Source organism: Neomonachus schauinslandi, chromosome 7, assembly GCF_002201575.2.
Source record: "Neomonachus schauinslandi chromosome 7, ASM220157v2, whole genome shotgun sequence".
NCBI classification, from domain to species: Eukaryota; Metazoa; Chordata; class Mammalia; order Carnivora; family Phocidae; genus Neomonachus; species Neomonachus schauinslandi.
In genome coordinates, this window is record NC_058409.1 from 112652462 (window position 1) to 112673409 (window position 20948).

At 39.8% G+C, this 20948-nt stretch overlaps 2 protein-coding genes across 3 annotated transcripts in view; one reads left to right on the forward strand and one right to left on the reverse strand.

The window, feature by feature from the left end:
- The first annotated feature begins 457 nt into the window (after positions 1-457).
- Positions 458-18122, forward strand: MOCS2 (molybdenum cofactor synthesis 2). 2 transcript variants are annotated; one of them, XR_002480919.2, is made up of 8 exons: positions 458-544; positions 2332-2476; positions 5078-5205; positions 6064-6214; positions 7099-7222; positions 10693-10798; positions 12675-12900; positions 18021-18122. XR_002480919.2 is itself a non-coding variant. In XM_021700645.2 (6 exons), exons 2-6 carry the CDS (start codon positions 2379-2381, stop codon positions 10759-10761), a joined length of 570 nt encoding a protein of 189 aa, XP_021556320.1. In that variant the 5' UTR covers positions 458-544; positions 2332-2378; the 3' UTR covers positions 10762-10861. The 2 variants fall into 2 exon arrangements, 1 of the variants encoding a protein (XP_021556320.1); XM_021700645.2 differs by lacking the exons at positions 12675-12900; positions 18021-18122 and having other exon boundaries at positions 10693-10861.
- The window catches only part of ITGA2 (integrin subunit alpha 2), a 78983-nt gene continuing 73876 nt past the window's right edge, over positions 15842-20948 (reverse strand). Inside the window, exons 28-30 of the mRNA XM_021700661.2 lie at positions 20222-20311; positions 17662-17778; positions 15842-17125 (exon numbers count right to left, since the gene is read on the reverse strand). Coding sequence (XP_021556336.2) covers positions 17045-17125; positions 17662-17778; positions 20222-20311 — 288 coding nt within the window. The 3' untranslated portion in view covers positions 15842-17044. The remainder of the gene's footprint in view (positions 17126-17661; positions 17779-20221; positions 20312-20948) is intronic.

The following is a 20948-nucleotide window of genomic DNA, read 5'->3' on the forward strand; positions in this document are numbered from 1 at the left end:
GTAATGTGGACTAAAATCAAGGGTCATATGACAAGCGTGAAAGACGTGTCTCTTTTTTTTGGTTATATGTAATTTATCTCTTGACTCAGACATCAGTTCACTGCTTAAGTGTTTATAAAAGATGCTATAATTTTAATGTCAAATAAAGGACAACTTAATGGTTTTTAAGAAGATACCGTTAGGGTTTTGTTGTGGCAGGCTTACATTCATAAAACCGAAAAGCATTTGGAAATTAATCTGAATTGTGCTTAAAACAGAGTTTTCAAAATTTGAACTTGTAATTATACTAACATTTTTTGGGTGATTTAATTATTTCTAATTTATAAAATTTGTCTTTGATTAAAGTAATTGGAAAGAAAAGCTCACCGAGACAGAAAAGGTCTATTACTGTTACTGTTAAAGGCATTTCCTCTCCTTTTCAGGTTGAAGTGTTGTATTTTGCAAAAAGTGCTGAGATAGCAGGAATTCGCTCGGAGACCATTTCTGTGCCACAGGAAATAAAAGCGTTGCAGCTGTGGAATGAGATAGAAGCACGACATCCTGGGTAGTTAAAAATTTGTAGAATGCATATGATTAGCACTTTTTAACATTGAAAAATGTGTAAATGATTAGAGAAAAAAAGCTAATTTTTATTTCCATGCTTAATGTCAAAAAGGGTCAGTAGACGTGTTTTTCTGGAACTACTAATAAATTCTGGTATCTAAAAACACAATTTCTTAAAGAAAGCTAAAGATATTTTACTAATAATAACCACAGAGAGCTGGAATACTGCCAAAGGGACATGAATATATTTGCTTTTATAATTTATAAAATACTGAAAATGTGGGTTCTGCATTTTTATAACATTACATGGGATTGTTACAAATTAGGTTGAAAACTTATGCTTTAGTTTTATGTCCTGCCCCTTCTTTAGAGAATTCAAAATAGAAATTTCTAAGATTAAAAGAAAAGTGAAAGCTCACAAACTGTAGCTACTGCTGAATCGAGTTTTCATAGTATTTGATTTTTTTCTGGTTCTTAAAAATCTGTAATTTACTGCTTTTGTTCCTACCTCAGGTCCTTTTTTGCAATGAAGTATAATTATGGCTTATTTGAAGGAGTTCCAGGAATTTTAATTGTGTCACTTAAGTCTGTATAGATTTTTTTTTTTAAAGATTTTATTTATTTGAGAGAGAGACAGAGATAGCGAGAGAGAGAGCACAGGTGGGGAGGAGGGGGAGAAGCAGGCTCCCCACTGAGCGGGGAGCCTGACATGGGGCTCAGTCCCAGGACCCCAGGATCATGACCTGAGCCGAAGGCAGACGCTTAACTGACTGAGCCACCCAGGCGCCCCTGTATAGATTTTTAAACTGGGAAGTCCTAGTGCATTGTAAAAGATATTCCACAATGTAGGTTTAATGGGAAAACTGTTTCTGGATTTCATCTTTTAAGTTGCTTTTTTTCTTTTCTTTTTTTTTTTCCCCAAGAACATGGGGAAGGGGCAGAGGGGGAGGGAAAGAGAATCTTAGGCAGGCTCTGCACCCAACGTGGAGCCCAACTCGAAGCTCGATTTCACGACCCCGAGATCATGACTTGAGTGGAAATCAAGAGTTGGGCGCTTAACTGACTGAGCCACCCAGGTGCCCCTTTGAGTTGCTCTTAAAGTGCCCTGATAATCGATGAAATGGGATGGGGCCTTGGTCCTGCTTTATCTTTAACCTTTTACCTGTTGGGAGACACTGGTTTTGTGGGAAAATTCTGAGATACACTTAGTATACTTGTGTACTGAGATCTCCTGGGGAGGGCATGTACTGATTAGGAAATCTCTTTTTTTTTTTTCTTGACCTGGTCTGAATGTTGTGTGATCTAGTCTTTTTTTTTTTTGCTGGGGTTCGGTGGTTGTTTAAATCCCTGAGACACAACACTCATTAAAGAGTTGTTAGCAGTTTACTGTGTTCTTTGTGGTGAATAAGTATGTTCTTCAGGGGATATGTACTTTCTCTGCAGAATATGAATTGGTTTAATTAGTAACTGCAGGTGGTGCTTCATGAAGTAATATTTAATGTGATATTTTTAGTTGCAGCTGAAGAGATTTGAGGTCTAACACAACATTGATACTTCTTTTTTTTTTTTTAAAGATTTTATTTATTTGAGAGCGAGAGAATGAGAGAGAGCACATGAGAGGGGGGAGGGTCAGAGGGAGAAGCAGACTCCCTGCCGAGCAGGGAGCCCGATGCGGGACTCGATCCAGGGACTCCAGGATCATGACCTGAGCCTAAGGCAGTCGCTTAACCAACTGAGCCACCCAGGTGCCCAACATTGATACTTCTAATTATACTTTTTTCCCTTCAGATTGGCTGATGTCAGAAATCAGGTGATATTTGCTGTCCGTCAAGAATATGTCGAGCTTGGAGATCAAGTCCTCCAGCTTCGGTCGGGAGACGAAATTGCCATTATCCCCCCCATTAGTGGAGGGTAATGCTCATGAGCCACTTGGGTGTGTGAGATATGTTTTTTTTAACCAATTTTGTGGAAAAGGATCACATAGATGATAACTTGTATATGATTTGCTTTAAGTATATACTTTTCGTAAGTCTGTCTGTGCCAGTAAAGAGTTGCTGCTATAATAGTTGATAGACTTATACATATATAAGTAGACAGACTTATACATATCTGTGTATCATCTCAACGTCTGTTCTCTTGTAAGCAGTTTAATTTTATGTCAGTTTGACATGTTCATTCTCTCCACTTGAAATGGTTTATTGAAATTATGTGTCAGGTACAGTGTTGGATGCTGGAGTATTAATATTCCTATTTTGCGGGAAGGAAAACTGAAATTCAGAGAAGTTAAAAGACTTGTCTATGATCACATAGCTAATAAATGGCAGAGCCAACATTTGAATTCAGATTATTGGATTCTCTGTACTTTTTCACAAATACGTTTATTAATACAGGATAATAGCTCTCCTGGGTACAGAGAAATGTAGAAAGATTGCATAGTCAGGAAGTAAAAAGATCGCTGTGCCTAACAAGAAAGCTTACCATTTTCCAGGTGTAAAGAAACAGCTTTATTATTATAGCTGTGTTGCAGGTAGCTCTAGGACCCAATGCATCTTCCCAAACAGCATAGTCTTTATCTAAGTAGGATGATGCATAAGAATATCTCTTAGTGTAGTCTGGAGAGACAGAATGAGGCTTAATTTATTGACAGTTGAAGAGCAAATAATGTAGAAATTAATGATTATCCCTAATTAAAAGTTTTTGGTAAGTTAGGAATGAAAAAAAACCCCTTAATGTGATAGGGTTTTTCTCCAAAATCAAGAGTAAATACCATACTCAATGGCAAAACCTTGGTTTCAGTAAAGAAAGGAACATACCAAGGATGCCAGTTTATTTTTTTCACCTATTTTTTTCCTCCACTCTGCTGGAGGGCAGTGCCCCCAAAAGTGAAGAATATATATTGCAAAGCAAGTTACCCATCATACTGGTAAAGACTGGATCTTTCTTAGTCCCACTATTTGGAAATAATAGAATTTCTTGTCATATTTTTCTCACTTTTACTGGGAAACTGGTAACCATATCACCACCATGATTTTAGAAAAATGCCATTTTCTTGAGTTTGGAATTTATTCAGAAAATAGTATGCTGCCATTAAAGGGGTGTGTGTTTGTGTGTGTGTGTGAGAGAGAGAGAGAGAGAGAGAGAGAGAGATTAAAGGTGTTCTTTGGAAAGCTTAGGAAGATTACTCAAACAGCATTATGTATTGTTTGAGGTGTTTGACAGGATTTGTATCATGGGGTTTTTAGAATCCATGTCCCTATAGAATCAAGTTGTAGGAATTTGGTATGGTTCCAAGTTCATAGAGCATAGACCATGTTTGGGTTACCTATAAGTTCTTGTAAGAAGCTCAGGTGGCATATACAGAAGGTTGAAACATCTTAGAATCCAGTGGAATGTGAATGTTTGTGCTTTTCTTTTCAGTAGCTGGAAGTATAGGGAAAAGAACATTGGATTTAGTGAGAGTCCCTGACTGGAATCACCTTGAATGAGTCCTCAACTCCTCTGAGCCTTCTTTCTCAATGTGAATAAAATCCCTCAGGATTTATGATTATATCCAGACTCCCGACCTGCGTGCCCATTCTCAGCCCATCTGTTCCCTCCTTTGAACCCTGGGTTCCAGCGTCCCCTTAGATTCTGGAGCACACCTTGGTCTTTCTTGTCCTAGAGGCTTTGCATTTGCCATTCTGTCTGTCTCTGCCTGGGGGCATTTTCCCCTGTTTCTTTACAGGACTGCTTGCTTATCTTTCAGGTCTCACTTCTAAATACTATCTCTTGAGAAAGGCTTTCCCTGATGCTCTTACACAGCCCTTCTTCCCCAGCACCCATGCTCTGTCTCAGAACCCTGTTTATGTTACCCCTGTATATAATTTTTCTCTCTTGCTTTGTTTCTCCATTCCTGTGTAGGTGCCCTGAGGGCAGGAGCCAGGTTGGTTGTTCCCTGGTCCTTGTCTAGTGCATGGGGTTGGTCTCTTAGTGAGTATGTAATAGATGCTTGATGAATGAAATGAGAAATGCATGGCAAAGGGCTTTGTACGACATCTGGTAATAGGCACGCAGTTCATTTCCTTATTTCTTCAGTTACTTAACTGGATTATGTCCGGTTATAAAATGAGTCCAGTTCCTGTGGAGTCAGCATTGCTTTTGTTCTCCTTGTCTTCTTTTTGGATAAAGAAAAAGGCAGTTTGGGTGTGGTGCATGGAAATAGAGTGGTTAGAGGTGACATGCGTGTGGATGGAGTGTCGATGTCTGACCCACCCCATGATGGGAGAGAAGAGCCGCAATTCCAGAATTTGGAATAAAGTGGCACATGAGATGGATTACATTTTAAGTTGATCCTGTTAATGGTAAATTCCTTTTTATATTGTCCTTGATTCATTAGGAATATTTATAAACATGCTGGATTTTGCTAAAATTTTACACCTGCTTACTTTTATCATTCTATCACATCTAATGTACAAAAAATATAAATTGAAAAATAGTCTGTAAGTTGGGTGTTTTGCCTCTAGTACCAATGTTAAGGTTTATTAATATCTTCTAGGGAAGAGCTGAAGGAAGTTGAAGAGTCAGCTAAAGAGATAATAAAATTCACCACTGAGAAGCTGTCCATAGATGAAGCCTCACAGTTGGTGATTTCTCCACTCTGTGGTGCAGTATCCCTGTTTGTAGGTGAGTTGTCATGTTCACAGCGTCTGTTGACTGCATAAGACAAGAGAAATTAGCAAGTGTTTCCCACGCTCAGTGTTAATAGAGGATTTTAAGATACTGAGAACGGTAAGCCAAGATTACCCATGGTGGTGGGTAGAAATTTTTTTGGTTCTTATTTTGTTTTAGTAATCTTCAGATTAACCTATATTAAAGACATTAAAAGAGTAGGATAAAAGTCATTATGAGCAGGGAGAATTCTGTATTTTCCACATATTGAGGGGGAAAAATGATAGTGATACTAACTTAATGATAATCCTGGGAGCATAATGTTTCCCATATTGGTTTGTCCTATGAGTATTTTTGGTATGCTTGCCTAATCAGTGTCATTTTATTTTTATATCTTTGTGATAATTATTTTTTCTTTTTTTTTAAAGATTTTATTTATTAGAGAGAGAGAGCACAAGCAGGGGGAGCGGCAGGCAGAGGTGGGGGGAGAAGCAGGCTCCCCAGCTGAGCAGAGAGCCCCGTGTGGGGCTCGATCCCAGGACCCTGGGATCATGATTGAGCCGAAGGCAGACGCTTCACTGACTCCGCTACCCAGGCGCCCCTATTTTTAATTTTCCTAACCGACCTGCGTGCCCATTCTCAGCCCATCTGAGAATCCATTCCTGTGTAGGTGCCCTGAGGGCAGGAGCCAGGTTGGTTGTTCCCTGGCCTTCAGTTTTTGTTTTTAGAAAATTTGAAAGCATTTTTTAGACAAATCGGTATGCTGCTTGTCTTTTAAAAAATAATCCTCTTTTCTATTAATGTGTTGTTTCTATTGTAAGGAAAAACCTTGTTTTAATATTTTTCTTTTTCTTTCTTTCTTTTTTTTTTTAGGGACTACAAGAAATAACTTTGAAGGGAAAAAAGTCATTAGCTTAGAATATGAAGCATATCTCCCAATGGCAGAAACTGAAATCAGAAAGATCTGTAGTGACATTCGGCAGAAATGGCCAGTCAAACACATAGCAGTGTTTCATAGACTTGGGTATGATTTCCTTTAGCAATTTAAACGTTAATTGCAGTTGTTTTCCATCTTTGTACTGATTCTGATTCTGGAATCTTCCATAGGAATCCTGTATTACCATGAGAGGAAGGTTTGTGAGTGATTCTGGCAGACAGAGTGGAGACACTCTGGGTGTTACATTGTAACATTTGGAGAGTGGCTGATGCTGTAACAAAGTCCAAATGTGCCAAAACTCCAAGGCCCCCCCCTGCACAGATGGCCTGTGCTAATGTGTGCTAAAGTCCTTAAGGCCTTTTAAAGAATTGTTTCATAGTCTGGACTCAGTTTGTATGACAAGTCTGTTAATAGATTTTTTTTTTTATGTAAATGCCTTTGAAGGTCATTAAATTAATTTGTCTTTTCGTACCACTAAGAAGAGTGGAGTTCCACGCTTTAAAAAGAACCCAGGAATAGAGACTCCATTCTGTTATTTTCCATTAGTTGCTATTTTATTATTAATAATTTTAATTTTATTAATTTTACCAATTCCATGATTATTTATTTCTGTTTAATATTTTAAATTCTACATTGTACTCACCATGCAGTAAGTTTGTGTCTCTAGGCATTATCTGGCACTGTGCCTTGTTTGAATCAGATAGAATCACTGAAAGGCCTTTTTCTCAGTGCCCATCAGACAGGTTTAATGGATCGATGCTAACAAATTAGCCACCACCTCAGCATCCCCTCTGCTGAATGCAATTTGGATCAATTACTGTTTTTTAACTAACCTGGAAGTTTATGTAAAACAGAACTGGATGTTTAGTTGTAAGAATGTTTTACTGGAATTTTTTTTTTTTATCTGTTTAGTAGATTGTTTAACTAGATTCAGAAGAAATGGCATTATTTTTTCTTCATTTTTGTTAAAGCTTAGTTCCAGTGTCAGAAGCAAGCATTATCATCGCTGTGTCCTCAGCCCATAGGGCCGCATCCCTCCAAGCTGTGAGCTATGCCATTGATACTTTAAAAGCCAAGGTGCCCATATGGAAAAAGGTAAGGAAATGTCTATTTTTGCCATTTGGACATGATTTTTCTCACAAATTTTTATTTTTAAGTTTATTTTTTAATTTTATTTCATTATGTTAGTACCATACATTACATCATTAGTTTTTGATGTAGTCTTCCACGATTCATTGTTTGCATATAACACCCAGTGCTCCATGCAGAACGTGCCCTCTTTAATACCCATCACCAGGCTAACCCATCCTCCCACCCCCCCTCCCCTCTAGAACCCTCAGTTTGTTTTTCAGAGTCCATCGTCTCTCATGGTTCGTCTCCCCCTCCGATTTCCCCCCCTTCATTTTTCCCTTCCTACTATCTTCTTCTTTTTTTTTTTTAAGGTTTAAGTGATCTTTATTTTTTCTTTTCTTTTTTTTATTCTTATGTTAATCCCCATACATTACATCGTTAGTTTTAGATGAAGTGTTCCATGATTCATTGTTTGTGCATAACACCCAGTGCTCCATGCAGAATGTGCCCTCTTCAGTACCCATCACCAGGCTAACCCATTCTTCCACTCCCCTCCCCTCTAGAACCCTCAGTTTGTTTTTCAGAGTCCATCGTCTCTCATGGTTCGTCTACCGCTCCGATTTCCCCCGCTTCATTCTTCCCCTCCCGCTACCTTCTTCTTCTTCTTCTTTTTTTTTTTTCTTAACATATATTGCATTATTTGTTTCAGAGGTACAGGTCTGTGATTCATCAGTCTTACACAATTCACAGCACTCACCATAGCACATACCCTCCCCAATGTCCATCACCCAGCCACCCCATCTCTCCCACCCCCCACCACTCCAGCAACCCTCAGTTTGTTTCCTGAGATTAAGAATTCCTCATATCAGTGAGGTCATATGATACATGTCTTTCTCTGATTGACTTATTTCGCTTAGCATAATACCCTCTAGTTCCATCCATGTCATTGCAAATGGCAAGATTATAGTTTTTGTTTTTTGTGGGTTTTTTTTTGATGGCTGCATAATATTCCATTATATATATACACATACCACATCTTCTTTATCCATTCCTCTGTTGATGGACATCTTGGCTCTTTCCATAGTTTGGCTATTGTAGACATTGCTGCTATAAACATTAGGGTGCACGTACCCCTTTGGATCACTACATTTGTATCTTTGGGGTAAATACCCAGTAGTGCAATTGCTGGGTCATAGGGTGTCTCTATTTTCAACTTTTTGAGGAACCTCCATACTGTTTTTTAGAGTGGCTGCACCAGCTGGCATTCCCACCAACAGTGTAGGAAGAAGGTTCCCCTTTCTCTGCATCCTCACCAACATCTGTCGTTTCCTGACTTGTTAATTTTAGCCATTCTGAGTGGCATAAGGTGGTATCTCTTTGAGGTTTTGATTTGGATTTCTCTGATGCCATTTCTCACAAATTTTTAAAAGACAAGGAATAAGATTACATACAGATCTTGTATTCATGGGTCTTCCCTAACTCTATAGAATCATGTTTATTTGTGGAATAGGGTGTTTATGTAATGTTGCCTTTCCAGGGTTTGTTAAACATGAAAAGTACATGCCCCAAAGAATGCATGGCACAGATTAGGTCTCAATAGATAGTAACAACTAGAATTCCTAGTCGGGACTGGTCCCATTGGTTCATATATGAATTCATTTTCTTTGGATTAGAATTCCCTTGAATTTCTTTTGGAGAGTGGGAATAATTCATGGCTATTTAGGCAATAGCTAAAACAGAGATTTCTGGGGGCGCCTGGGTGGCTCAGTTGGTTAAGCGACTGCCTTCAGCTCAGGTCATGATCCTGGAGTCCCTGGATCGAGTCCCGCATCGGGCTCCTGCTTGGCGGGAAGTCTGCTTCTCCCTCTCCCGCTCCCCCCTCTTTGCTCTCTCTCTCTCTCACTCTCTCTCTCAAATAAATAAATCAAATCTTTAAAAAAAACAGATTTCTGAAGGCAAAAGAGCAAAGAACTTTTTAGGAAAAGAAAAGGGTGGGGTATTGCCTCTGGAGAAATTGCATAGTGAGTGGATTTTTAAAATGTAAATAGGAAATTCTAGCTCATTTTCTGTCAACACATCAAACCAATCAAGAAGAGCAAATCTCTGGTTAAAGAGGACATTCTGAAGGGATGAAAAGACCCAACTCCCTAATTTCTTCCCTGGTGTAGTAACAACAGTGGGATTATTCTGAATTCTCAAACTTCTGATTGCACTTAAGAGCGTAGAATTGCCCACAACATTTTGGCTGGTGGCAAAGCTGAGGAATGAATTAGCCGCTCAGATCAGAAGGCCAGAGCAGAGGACCAGAGGGTGAGTCTTTCCTAGGAGGCTACCATCTCAGTCAGTGGTGGAGACGAGCAAATGTGGGACTCTGACGCAGGGCCTGTGAAATTCAGTGACCCTATTTCCTGAATAAAAACTGAAACCCATTCTTATAAGGGGATACTTTGGGATTTGAAGATAGGATATGTGAGAGAAAACTATCCTGGTGCTCAGTGAAGCTCAGATAGATGGTGGCTTTGCTATGAACAAAGCTGCCACAATTTTGATGGACTACATGAGGCCGTTTCCTGAATAGAGTGCAGTAGGAAGAGCATTGTACATTGAGTTGTGAGCTCGGGTGGCAGAGGTAGTTTTCTCTACCAGGGAGGAAGAAGGGACAGCCAGCTGACAGAAAGTAGATGAGAGGGTAGACCTCCAGAATAAGAAAGTGGGCAGGAGTTAGGGCATCATCTCATTTTTATACTTGGAGGACTAGCTGAGCTTTCTATTTACTTTTCTGTGTGTGGAGGGTGAGAAGGGTATACAGGTGTTCAGAGGAAAGTCGAATTTGGATTTCTGTCCCTTAGGAATAGATCTGACAGGAGAGTGAGAAGAAAAAGTGATACATTCTTGTTCCCCTCCCTTCCAAGAAGTATCTAAATTCTCGTGGGGTTCTAGTCCCACCTGTGCTTTGAGATCATTAATGATCTAGGCAAGGTGTAGGCGGATAGGTGGGGCACACACTCACAGTTGTTGGTAGGGTGCAGCCCAAACCTACTTAGGACCTTCTGTGGGTGGTCACTTAATTTCACACCTAGTGGAAATACCCCTTCTGCCTACGGAAAAACATATTTAGAAATATTGAAGTAGTAGATGTGTTTGGAAAGAAAAAAAATGTTTACAACTAATGATCTTCCATTTTCCCGGCATGACCTTGCTCAGGCTGTCTCCCAACATGGTCCCGAATGGAATTGTTTATTCCATTCTGTGGTTGTACCTTGTATTGTTAGATCTTCTTGTCTATTGTTTCTCCCACTGGATTGGGAGTCCTTAAGTGTAGGCAACATGTTTATTCATTTTTCTACTCTTAGTGCCTCATACAAATGTTTGTTGGATTGTTAGAAGAGTAGCAGATTTAAACAGATGTGATATTCATTTGCCTGAATTATTCAGAGGTAGTTGAATTTTTAAGCCACTCTGTTTTGAATACCTGTTATGGTTCTGTTTTTCAGGAAAAGTATGAAGAATCGTCATCATCTTGGAAAAGAAACAAAGAATGCTTTTGGACAACCAGTGATTAAGTCACACATTTTTTAAAGAATACTAAAATTAAATTTGGTAAACCTCTGTCTTTAACCATATTTTGATTTTTCTTTCCCAGAAGTTAGGATGGTTTAATGAAGTACAGTCTCTTATGTTACACCAGTACAATGTGACAAAAGGGAGACAAAAAGCAAGTGGGTGGGGCGCCTGGGTGGCTCAGTCGTTAAGCGTCTGCCTTCGGCTCAGGTCATGATCCCAGGGTCCTGGGATCGAGTCCCACATCGGGCTCCCTGCTCAGCGGGAAGCCTGCTTCTCCCTCTCCCACTCTCCCTGCTTGTGTTCCTGCTCTCGCTGTCTCTCTCTCTGTCAGATAAATAAATAAAAAAATCTTTAAAAAAAAAAACAAAACAAGTGGGTGTTCAGGATGAGGGCTTATGCAGGAACCGGAGATAGAGGAGAGGCTTTAGGGAAAAAGCAGGAGAGTAATTGAAATGTGAGGGAAGATGTCGGTGGTAGACATACTCTTCCATTAAGTAGGAATTTCAGATTACATAATGTTTTAAGTGTTTTTCAATGAGAAGCAAAATGAAAAGGATTTTATTTTCTTTGAAGGTAATAGTAGATGGTCAATGAATGAAGTACTTTATGATTTTATGGATGGTTTTGTCCTTTGAATATGATATTAGAGTCACAATATATTTCAGTTTGTTGTGAGAAATAGTGGTCAAGAAGCCAGTACTTTGAGTCTTGATCTCCAATCCCTGAGCGAACCTATTGGAGAATTTGCAAACGGATTCCTGGATGTCTTTCCATTTTCCACTGCCACATCTCTCATCCAAGCCAGCACTCCATGTCTCTTGGACTGCTGCTGTGGCCTGCTGACAGTCCCCTGCTGCTGTTCTGCCTCCCGCTGAGTCACTGCATCCTCCTCGGAACCTTCTGAGAGCCAGTCCCATCCTAGAACCCCCACCGTCCTCTCCGTGGCCCACAGTCTGTGATTGGGCTCCCGCCTGCTCCCCTGCTTTGCTGTGGCTGGTCTGCAACAAGCTTAGTTTGTCGTAGGGCCCTTACTTGTTCCTTTATCTAGAATGCTCTTCCTCCAGGTATTCCCACAGTCTGCTTCTTCACTTTATTTCAATCCCCGGTTACATGTTATCTCCTCAGAGAGCCTTCTCTGGCTATCCTATTTCAAATTGGAGTCCTGGTCCCTTACTCTGCTTTCTATCTTGTTGTGGCCCTTAATGCTACCTGATGGACTGTATCTGTTAGTTTTCTCCATCACTGGACTCTAGACTTCCTGAGGTCAGGGGATCTCTGTCAAATGTCCCCACCACTACCATGGACTGGAAAATGCTGTTGGTGTTAAGTATTGTGCCCCAGATTAAACACACCTGGCACATGTGTAGCTGTTGTGTGAAGGTATCTGGCTGAATGCATGAGTGGGTGGGTTTCCGCTCGGCTCCTCGTCTGCTCCCGTACTCTGCCGTCTGCAGAGCGCGGAGGTTGTGAGAGGTCTCTTGAGGCGGGAGTGATCTGTGATGTAGTTAGTAGCTGACCCGGCAGAGGGCAGCAGAGCCAGGGCTACAGTAAGAGCAGCTTGAGTCAGCTGTTTAGTCTGTTCCTTTTCTTTTGCATAGAACCAAACTTTCAGTTTAGTTAGCCTTTTTCTTTAAGTTAGGGTTGGAGTGGTTCTTAGATGAACAGTAGTGTCTGGCTTTGAGGAAGATTATTTCCAGGGCCTAATTGGTACCTGAATTTAAAATATTGAGGGGTTATGATAGGATGAGGATGGAATTTTTAAAAATGCTGTTTATAGTTTTTAAAAAGTGATGTAGAATAAGTAGGAATTTTAAAAAATGAGTAAATATAAAATTTTCCAATTTGGGACAAAGTGGTAGCCTTAAAATATAGATCTGTTCTGTGACAAACCTCATGTTCTTTTTCTTCATAGTTGTATTTTAGTGTACGATGCATACCAGACACACTCACTGGTGGTAGTCCCATGGTAAGCCGCCCTGACAGCTTGGTTCACCAGAACTGAGATGGGCAAGGTTGAGGAAAGCGTTTGAGAGGTCACCTGATCTGGGAATGGGACACGTTTGTGCATCGATGTAGATGGAAGCATGTGCCACCCAACCTTTGCATTAATGTGCCGTCTCTACAGTGAGGGCCAGTCGGTAAGCTTGCTCTGTATCTTTCCTAACACATAATAACTTCAGCATATTTAATCCTTAAAATGTTTAAACCCTCCTGCTTACTACTAAAACTTAAAAAAAAAAAAAACAACCAAACAAACAACTTCAGATGACTGCTTAGGCAAGTTGCAACAGTTGGCCAACGTTTTTTCCTCTCTCTTCCAAGCACACATTTTATTTCACGTGAGAAGTTGTGCTTTAGAGCAGTGCTTCTCAGACTTTACTATGTAATGTAATATGAGTCATCTGGGGATCTTGCTAAACTTCCCACTGGCGTTCAGTAGTTCTGGATGGCACCTGAGATACGCATTTTGTAATAGGCTCCAGGTGATGCAATGCTGCCCTATCTGTGGACACACATTTCGAGGCAAGGTTTTACACCTAGTCCTTAAACCATGAAGGTAGTTTAAGGTTCTTACAGAACATCCTGTGGTCACTGCTAGTAATTTAAGAGATTAGATACATCCTTCCAATTCTTACTTTGCTTCAGAACACGTTCAAGACTCCATCGGAGTGTGTAAGATAAATACAGTGAAATAAATAAAAGTCCAAAGTAATATAACTTTATTTTCAAAGCTATTTTAATTATAATAATGTGGTATAAAGAGTGTTTACAGTTAACACTTTTGCTTGATTCTCATAGTTGAGTTTTTCTCATATGAATGTTGATTACTTTTCCAATTCGATTTGTTTCTCAGAAATGAATTGTACAATTAGATGAACATGCATACATTTTTATATTTGTGGAGAGAAAAAAGGCAAAAACCAGTTAATTACATCTTAAAGATTTATACTTTACATGAAGGAAAATATCCAAGACAGTTTCTCTTTAAAAAATATACAATTCTAACATAGTTGTGCAATATATACATTTTTGACTTTGCCAAAATCCAGTACAGATGAAACCATCTTTTTGTATTTACATATGGCTACATTTTCATTAAGGTTCAAAGACGTAGTTAACATTTTTATTTCAAATTTTACCCTCATGTTTATCTTTTACCTTTAGATGTTTAGCCTTTCAAATTGTTTATAATGGGTATGCTTAATGTACATGAGGGGCATAATCCCGAAAAGTCATGGGTACAGGTATTTTCTGTGTGCAAACTGAAATACCAAAGATGGGCCAGGGTGCTCAGTTTGAGGGATCCTGCTTCTGTTTAATGTCTTGAGATTTTTAATATATTAACTTATAGCTGCATATCAGAATAGATAAATACATTATAAAATTATACCTTTACAATAGCTTTTAGTATAATCACTTGTGTGATTATGATAAATTGGTTTTAGTTTTCATTTCACAGTTAATAGATAACTTCTATTTTATAAAAAGAACACTGCCAGCTAGAAAAAATTTCTTTCTAGTTGGGGAGTTCTTTTGCTGCTAAAATGAATGATGCACCATTTCAAGTCTTAAGGCAGCTTCCTCACAAACTATTTTACTATTTTCTAAATGGCTTATGTGGCAGCCATGCACAAAGCAACTGTTTTTAATCACATTCTACAGATCTTGTCTATATACCATTTACGAAATGGAAACTTTAAGATGGTATCTTTTAAGCCCCATATTATACTTACTTTTAAAACAAAAGTATGGCTGAATAGGAATACATAACTGTTTATTTCAAGCAGTGGGTTTTTTAATTTCTTGGATAAATCCTCGCCTTTGCTTAAAAGTGCTTGAGAAATACTAGAGCCCTGCCTCAAATTTTGATCTGATGATGGAAGTTGTGTATTTATATTAGGCCACTTGCTCTTAGTGTATTGGGGTTCTCAATTGGGGTGATTTTGCCTCCCAGGAGGCGTGATACAATGTCTGGAGATATTTTTTGATTGTCACATCTTGGGGCAGAGGATGCTCCATGCCAGGGATGCTAAACATCCTATAAGGCACAGGACAGTCCCCTGCAAGAATGCATTACCTGGCCCCTCACGTCAGTAGTGCCCAGGCTGAGAAACCCTGCCCTAGGGTAATAAATGGTACAGAGACAAGTGGCTAAGTTTTTAGTTTGTAGTAACCCAGCTACTTCATGGAGACAGTGCTGCCAAGGTAGATTACCTAAGCCACGGCTTGGCCAAGGCTCCCAAACTCACCGTGGGTTTTAGTGCTTCTGTAAGAAAGGAATGACCTGCTAGAATTCCTTGTGTAGCACCCTGAAGAACTAGTATGTATATGTGTACAGTAGTTAGATGGTTTATTAAATACTCTATCAACTTAGTGATGTTTTTCCTCTACTCTCAAAGAAGTTTTGGACTCAGAGTCCACACCGCTGTACTAAGAATTGGGCTCTAGCACATCTAGAGAATACCATGGTTTTGCTATAAACCCCTGACATTTTATGGCTAATCCCCCCCCCCCCCCAGTTTTGCTTTGTCAAATACAAAATAAATCACTAAACAGTGTAGATAGCTTGAGATAGCTCACAGGAGTTGGGCCAGGAGGGCAGTCGGGACCAGATGCACACGGGCATATGCACGTGTTAGGTTTTTGGAGGATTGTAATTACAAGAAATCCAGATCATAGCCTTTTAAAGCTGAAAGCATTGCTGCTGAACTCCAACCCAGTCTTCCCATTTTCTAATGCAGACACTGCAGTGTATAGTCCCTTTGCCTTTCTCCCAGTCCCTCCTGGAGAATGTGTGGGCTCAGAAACAAAGTGCAGAAGGAGAAATGGGTGGTGTATCGCCAAGACAGTTCATTTACATCAGTGACTGGGATGCTCGTTAGAAAACAGACTAATGGGTTTCATCCCTGTCTGACCAAATAAATGTCTCAGGAATTGGGACCAACAGGCTACCTAGGGATCAAACTTGCCCAGGTGGGAGTCATTCGTCTGGAAGCTTAAGTCCTCCAGCAACACACAAACCCAGAGGGTATAACTGCTAATTTGGTGGTTTCCAATATCTCCTTGTAGTTTCTTGCAAATTCCCGTGGTTTTTTTTTTTTTTTTTTTAACTGCCTGAAATTCCAACAATTAGAGATTCACTCTGGCTTATTTTTCTTACTTGTTTACCAATAAATGAAAATAGCTCCCTGGAGTTAAGGAGATTATTCACATAAGTATATGAGATGCTTTTTCGTCCTCATACCTGGAGGTATGAGGGGAGCAGCTGCCCCCAAGGAATGGGAGACTGGGCCAAGGGCCAAGGGAAGGTGGTTAACTCTGGATGACTGGATAGGAAGGCGTGCCTCAGGGAGCTTCTAGAAGATGGGGGCACCAGGAGGTGGGAGAGTGGCTTGGTCCGGAAGGAGGAAGGATGCCAAAGAAATTACTCATCTTCTGAAAATTCAAACTAGGTCCCTGCCAGCCAGTCAAGTTAGCAAGTTGGGCATCCTGAAGGAGAAAGGCAACTTCCTACTTCCTGTAGCATAGGCTGGGCCTCTAGCAGATAGGATTTTACCATAAACGTTGTGATATTACGGATTTTAAACAAAGTTTTGTGCTTTGGCCTCTAAACTACTACCCCCTCTCCACCCTTAAATGGAAGTTTTTTCTCCAGAAAGCATACTCTGGGCTCCTACCAGGTATCCAGGCGTGTTTTAATAAGTACATCCTAGCAAACAAGGGACTGAGAAGGCAGCTGCAGGCTGACAACAGCAAATTTTACCCTACTTTATTAAGAAAATTATCACTTTAACTTATGTGGCAGCTTTGGATGAGCAGCATAAGTTGAAAACCTGTGTTGTTTTCTCCCCATCAACATCAATAGCCAAGCTAATTCTGTATCTATGTGAAGTCCTTCCACTTTTGTTGTTACTGCTTAAAAACAATCATTTTCAATGATTGGGGTTCCCCCTCCAATCTGAGAAAGGTTGTATTTTTCTTTAAGACTTCTCATGTTTGTAAGCATTTCATTTTTCTGACACAACGCACATTATAATGTAAACTCTGGACCAGCCAATGGAAAGATACCACTTTTCCTCCCATATAAAATAAGTCTTTTACCCTTTATACTCCTAGCCACCCCCCCGCACCAATTTCTTCTTTCCAAACTGACCTGCAGTTTTTGTAAAATATCAGGCTAGTTTATCTATTACGCATAAAACACAGATTTTAAAAAAAAAAATCCATTCATGCAAATTGCAAACCCAGGCTGCATGCTGCCAGGAGACTGGGGGGGGGGGCTCAGCTGCTGAGTTCCGTGGTCTCGTCAATCTCATCTGCATTTTTGGACATTTTTTCATATTTTCTTTTGAAGAAGCCGAGCTGTAAGATGCGGGTGTAAACAGTTGACCACCCATGGGCTATTTTGTCATGGCGTCTTTGCCCCCGCCCTGGCCGCCCACTAGAGCACCTCTGGGACTCTCGGGGCTCTGGAGGGGGTGGCGTGCACACTGTGACCTGGTGTCAGCTTTTCAGTGAGGAAATAGTACCCAGGGAGTTGAACTCAATTCTCAATTGCATCAAGTTAAATTTAAATTTTCCATGGTCTGCTTATTTGCAGCTGAACAAAACATTCAGGGGTCTGGATGGAAGGCAGGCTGAAAAAAAAAATATAGGGGCCAAGACCAAGGATCTAAAATCCTTACTGATTGTTTTCAAGGACATAAGTGAGAATTTGCAAATAAATTTGCATTTCCTTTTCTCTTACGATGGAGGAGGTACTATATAAAACTTAAGGCTACTGTTTGATAAGGAAATTCAAGACAGATGTCTTTAGGAGCCCCATGTTTTTAACCATCTGAGCCACCCAGGCGCCCCTTTAGGAGCCCCATGTTTTTAAATATGAAAAATTTTCTTACCTTCCATAAAACTGCAACCAGAGCTAATAGCAAAAGGATTCCAGCAATTACACTTCCTACTATAACTCCAGTTGGAACTTCAGCTTTCTCATGGGGTTTCATTATCGTGATGGGAATCTGTAAATGTACATATGCAACAATTGAGTTAATTGTAGCACCCAGAGAAAGTGAGATGGTCTCGTCAAATTCTCTAATTTTATAAATGGTGGTCCAGAAAGGTGACGTGACTCACTCATGATCTCATTCCTCAGCTAAATGTTGTGCAGTATAATTTCTAAAGAAAATGCTCCTGCAAAGTACAGGCAAGGAATACAAGTTTTCTAGTTTCCTCTGTTCTTAATTGTGTCTGTATTTAGTAGATACGTCACCTCGGACAACCTCAGATGCTTTATTTATGAAATAGGAACTTCGGTTTCTGGCACAGTTCCATCGTCAAGTGACAGCATTTGGAGTCCAGACTTGGAGAGGGGAGTCGAAAACCAAACAAATTAACAACCCCAGATCCCTTGTGATTAAGTAACAGCAGCTTTGTACTAGGATCCTAGGTAATTGCTTTCACTTAACTCACTCAAGTTATTTGATGTGGATTGTTAAAAAGTGGAAGTAACGGCTCAGGTTGACCTTTTCCGTGATAAACTGTCCTTGAGGCTATTTGTGATTCTTTATGTCTACTTCCTGGGAATCTTTGTGACTTTGTAATAGAATGGTTGCCCTAAGAGTTGTAATGATAAAACAGTATCATACATACATATATGTGTGTATATATATTTTTTATGTATATTTTTTTAATTGCAGAAAGAATCACTGCCATTTCCTCCACAAAGTGTATTAAGAATATTAAGAGCTGCATTTTGGGGAAAACAAGTCGACAAAACCCAATTTATTGATTGATTTAACACTACATTACAGTGGCAGATGAGCCGTCACAGAATTTATGAGTTGGGCTGAACTTTGTCTTGCCTTTTGGTAATTATATTTCTTTTCATTTATATTTTCAAGAGCTAAAATAAGGTTTTACAATTTAGGAATAAAGTAACTGACTTAATGGCAGTCAAATCTTTACTCTCCATTCCAGAATTTCCCAGTCTGGGGTCCATGGATCCAAAGGGATCCATGAGTATAAAAATTTTTGTATCAGATTTTTAAATGGACTGGGATTCAAATAAATTTAAGAATCGCTCATCTACCTAAAGGGATATGCCAGTTTATTATCTGGATTCCAAATATTATTCAAAAAATTATCCAGATTATTTGGATTAAAAATGTATTTTCATGGACAAGGAATAGTTGGCCTTTGTTATTTATCCATATTGACAAGAGAAAATCAAGAAAAAATCTAAAGCATTCATTAAAATTGTTAGATAAATGTACTGACAATTGAAATATTGCTTTCTGAAAAAAAGACCTCGGCAGATGTTCAGAGAGTCTGAACACTACATTTTTTAAAAATGAACTTCTAAAATACCTATAGTACTGCTAAGTTCGTAATACTTTGAATTTGAAGTCCACATTTCCTTTGGCTCCATTTCTGATTTTCCACATCCCAGCCTCTGAAGAGAGGGTGTGGGCCTTTGCTGAGGGTCGTAAGCCCAGGGCCGAACAGCATCCTTTCTTGGAATCCTTTCTCCTGGGACCAGAGTGGGCCACCAGTGCTGTGAGCCCTACTCTCAAGGATTGACAGAGGTCCAGAGTTCACAGGGCCATTGGCTTTTTAATGGCTACAGCAGTGGACTGAGGCCAGCTGCCAGGCTGGTCTTGGGACAGAGTCTTAAACTGGGGCTTCCAATTGTTAACAAAAGCATTGGGAGGAAAATGCTCAGCCAGCAGATTAGCTGAGCTTGGAAGTCCCGCTATATCTAAATATGGCCTATTCGAACCAGAGGTTCACTGCAAAGGAAAGTTGTCCTGTGCCAGCCCTTGGAACAGTGAGCCTTTGTTTTCTCTGAAAGTACATTTCTTTGCAAGAGTTTTTTTTTTTTTTCCAAATCAAGGGGAACATTCATAGTTTTCTAGAGTATAAGAACTAATGAATGGACACTTCACACAGTGCCGGTATCTAGCTATAAGGAATACTAAAAAAAAAAACAACAACCCAAAACCCTCTAATAAATGCCTTAAGCCTACTTAAGCACTTCTCTTTAAACAATAAAATAAAATATATGATTCAAATAAGCCTGACTTGAATGTCATAGCCTGAGATGTAGACTGTGCTGTGAAAGCAAGGAAAAAGGAAGAGCTGCTTGAGGCCTGGATTAGGGAGCCACAGACAGCAGGAGCCCCTTTTGTTGTGCCTCGAAGTGGACTGTCCCTTCTGATCCAGCTTCGCCAACATGGGTTGGGGGCCGTGGGGGAGTGTGGAGGGCAGGTATACCACTGAACTTTTTAGAGTAAAGTAGCAAACAACTTTGCCAATAAGCCTAACGTAATAAACCTCAGGTTTTTAGAGTTTCACTAAGAAACTTGTACAGATGTGTAGGTGAGAAGAACCACTATTCTTAAGTTTTCAGAAAGGAAGGCCTATCAGAGACTAGCGCCCGCTGGGGTGACAGGATGTGCTCACCGTGACTGTGTTTTCTTCGATCACATATATCTGAGGGTTATAGGTGTTGATTTCTGCAGATGCGGTCAGCTGTACGGTCTGGAAAGTTGACTGGAACATAAGAATAAATAGGTTTTATCCTAGCAGAAGTTCACACACACAACTTTGGCATGTTTATTATTTGTTTCCTTGTGGAAAATGACAAGAGCAAAGGGCTCCTATGAAGCCCCAAGAATCTTTGTGTTCCTAAATCGGTGATACATGTAGGACTGCACATGGGAAGCAGCTGGGGAACTGAAAATGTGTGGATACCTGGGCCATAATAGCAAATTAAACCAAATCTTGGGAGTGGAGGCGAAGTTCAGGCATCAGCAGTTTTTAATTGGGAAGGATCATGGTTCAGATTTTTAAAAACTTTATGTAAAGTTTTCATCATGAGGGAAAATTGCAAGCTTGAGGTTTCATATATTTACCTGAGTAAGTCAAATAATGGAATGGAAAATCGAATAAAAACAGTAAAAGTACACTTAAACTTGACCATGCATGTCAGCAGCAGACACCCTGAACCTTTTGTCGAGCTACATAATGAGTAATAATTTCAGGTTTCTAATTTCTAAGTATTTATATAAAATACTGGATTTGGGGCAGGCATATAGGAAGGACACATTTTATGCTGTTACTAGTAACCATGTAATATGAAATAACTTTACACGTGTTCCTGGACCTACTTAGAGAAAAATGATTTTTC

What these genes read in the sequence shown, in the direction of transcription:
- MOCS2 (XM_021700645.2), top strand. Translation starts at nt 2,379, where the DNA reads ATGTCGAGCTTGGAGATCAAGTCCTCCAGCTTCGGTCGGGAGACGAAA. An exon ending in AATGCTCATGAGCCACTTGG is followed by an intron (nt 2,477 to 5,077) that starts GTGTGTGAGATA and finishes AATATCTTCTAG; the next exon opens with GGAAGAGCTGAAGGAAGTTG. An exon ending in AGGTGCCCATATGGAAAAAG is followed by an intron (nt 7,223 to 10,692) that starts GTAAGGAAATGT and finishes TCTGTTTTTCAG; the next exon opens with GAAAAGTATGAAGAATCGTC.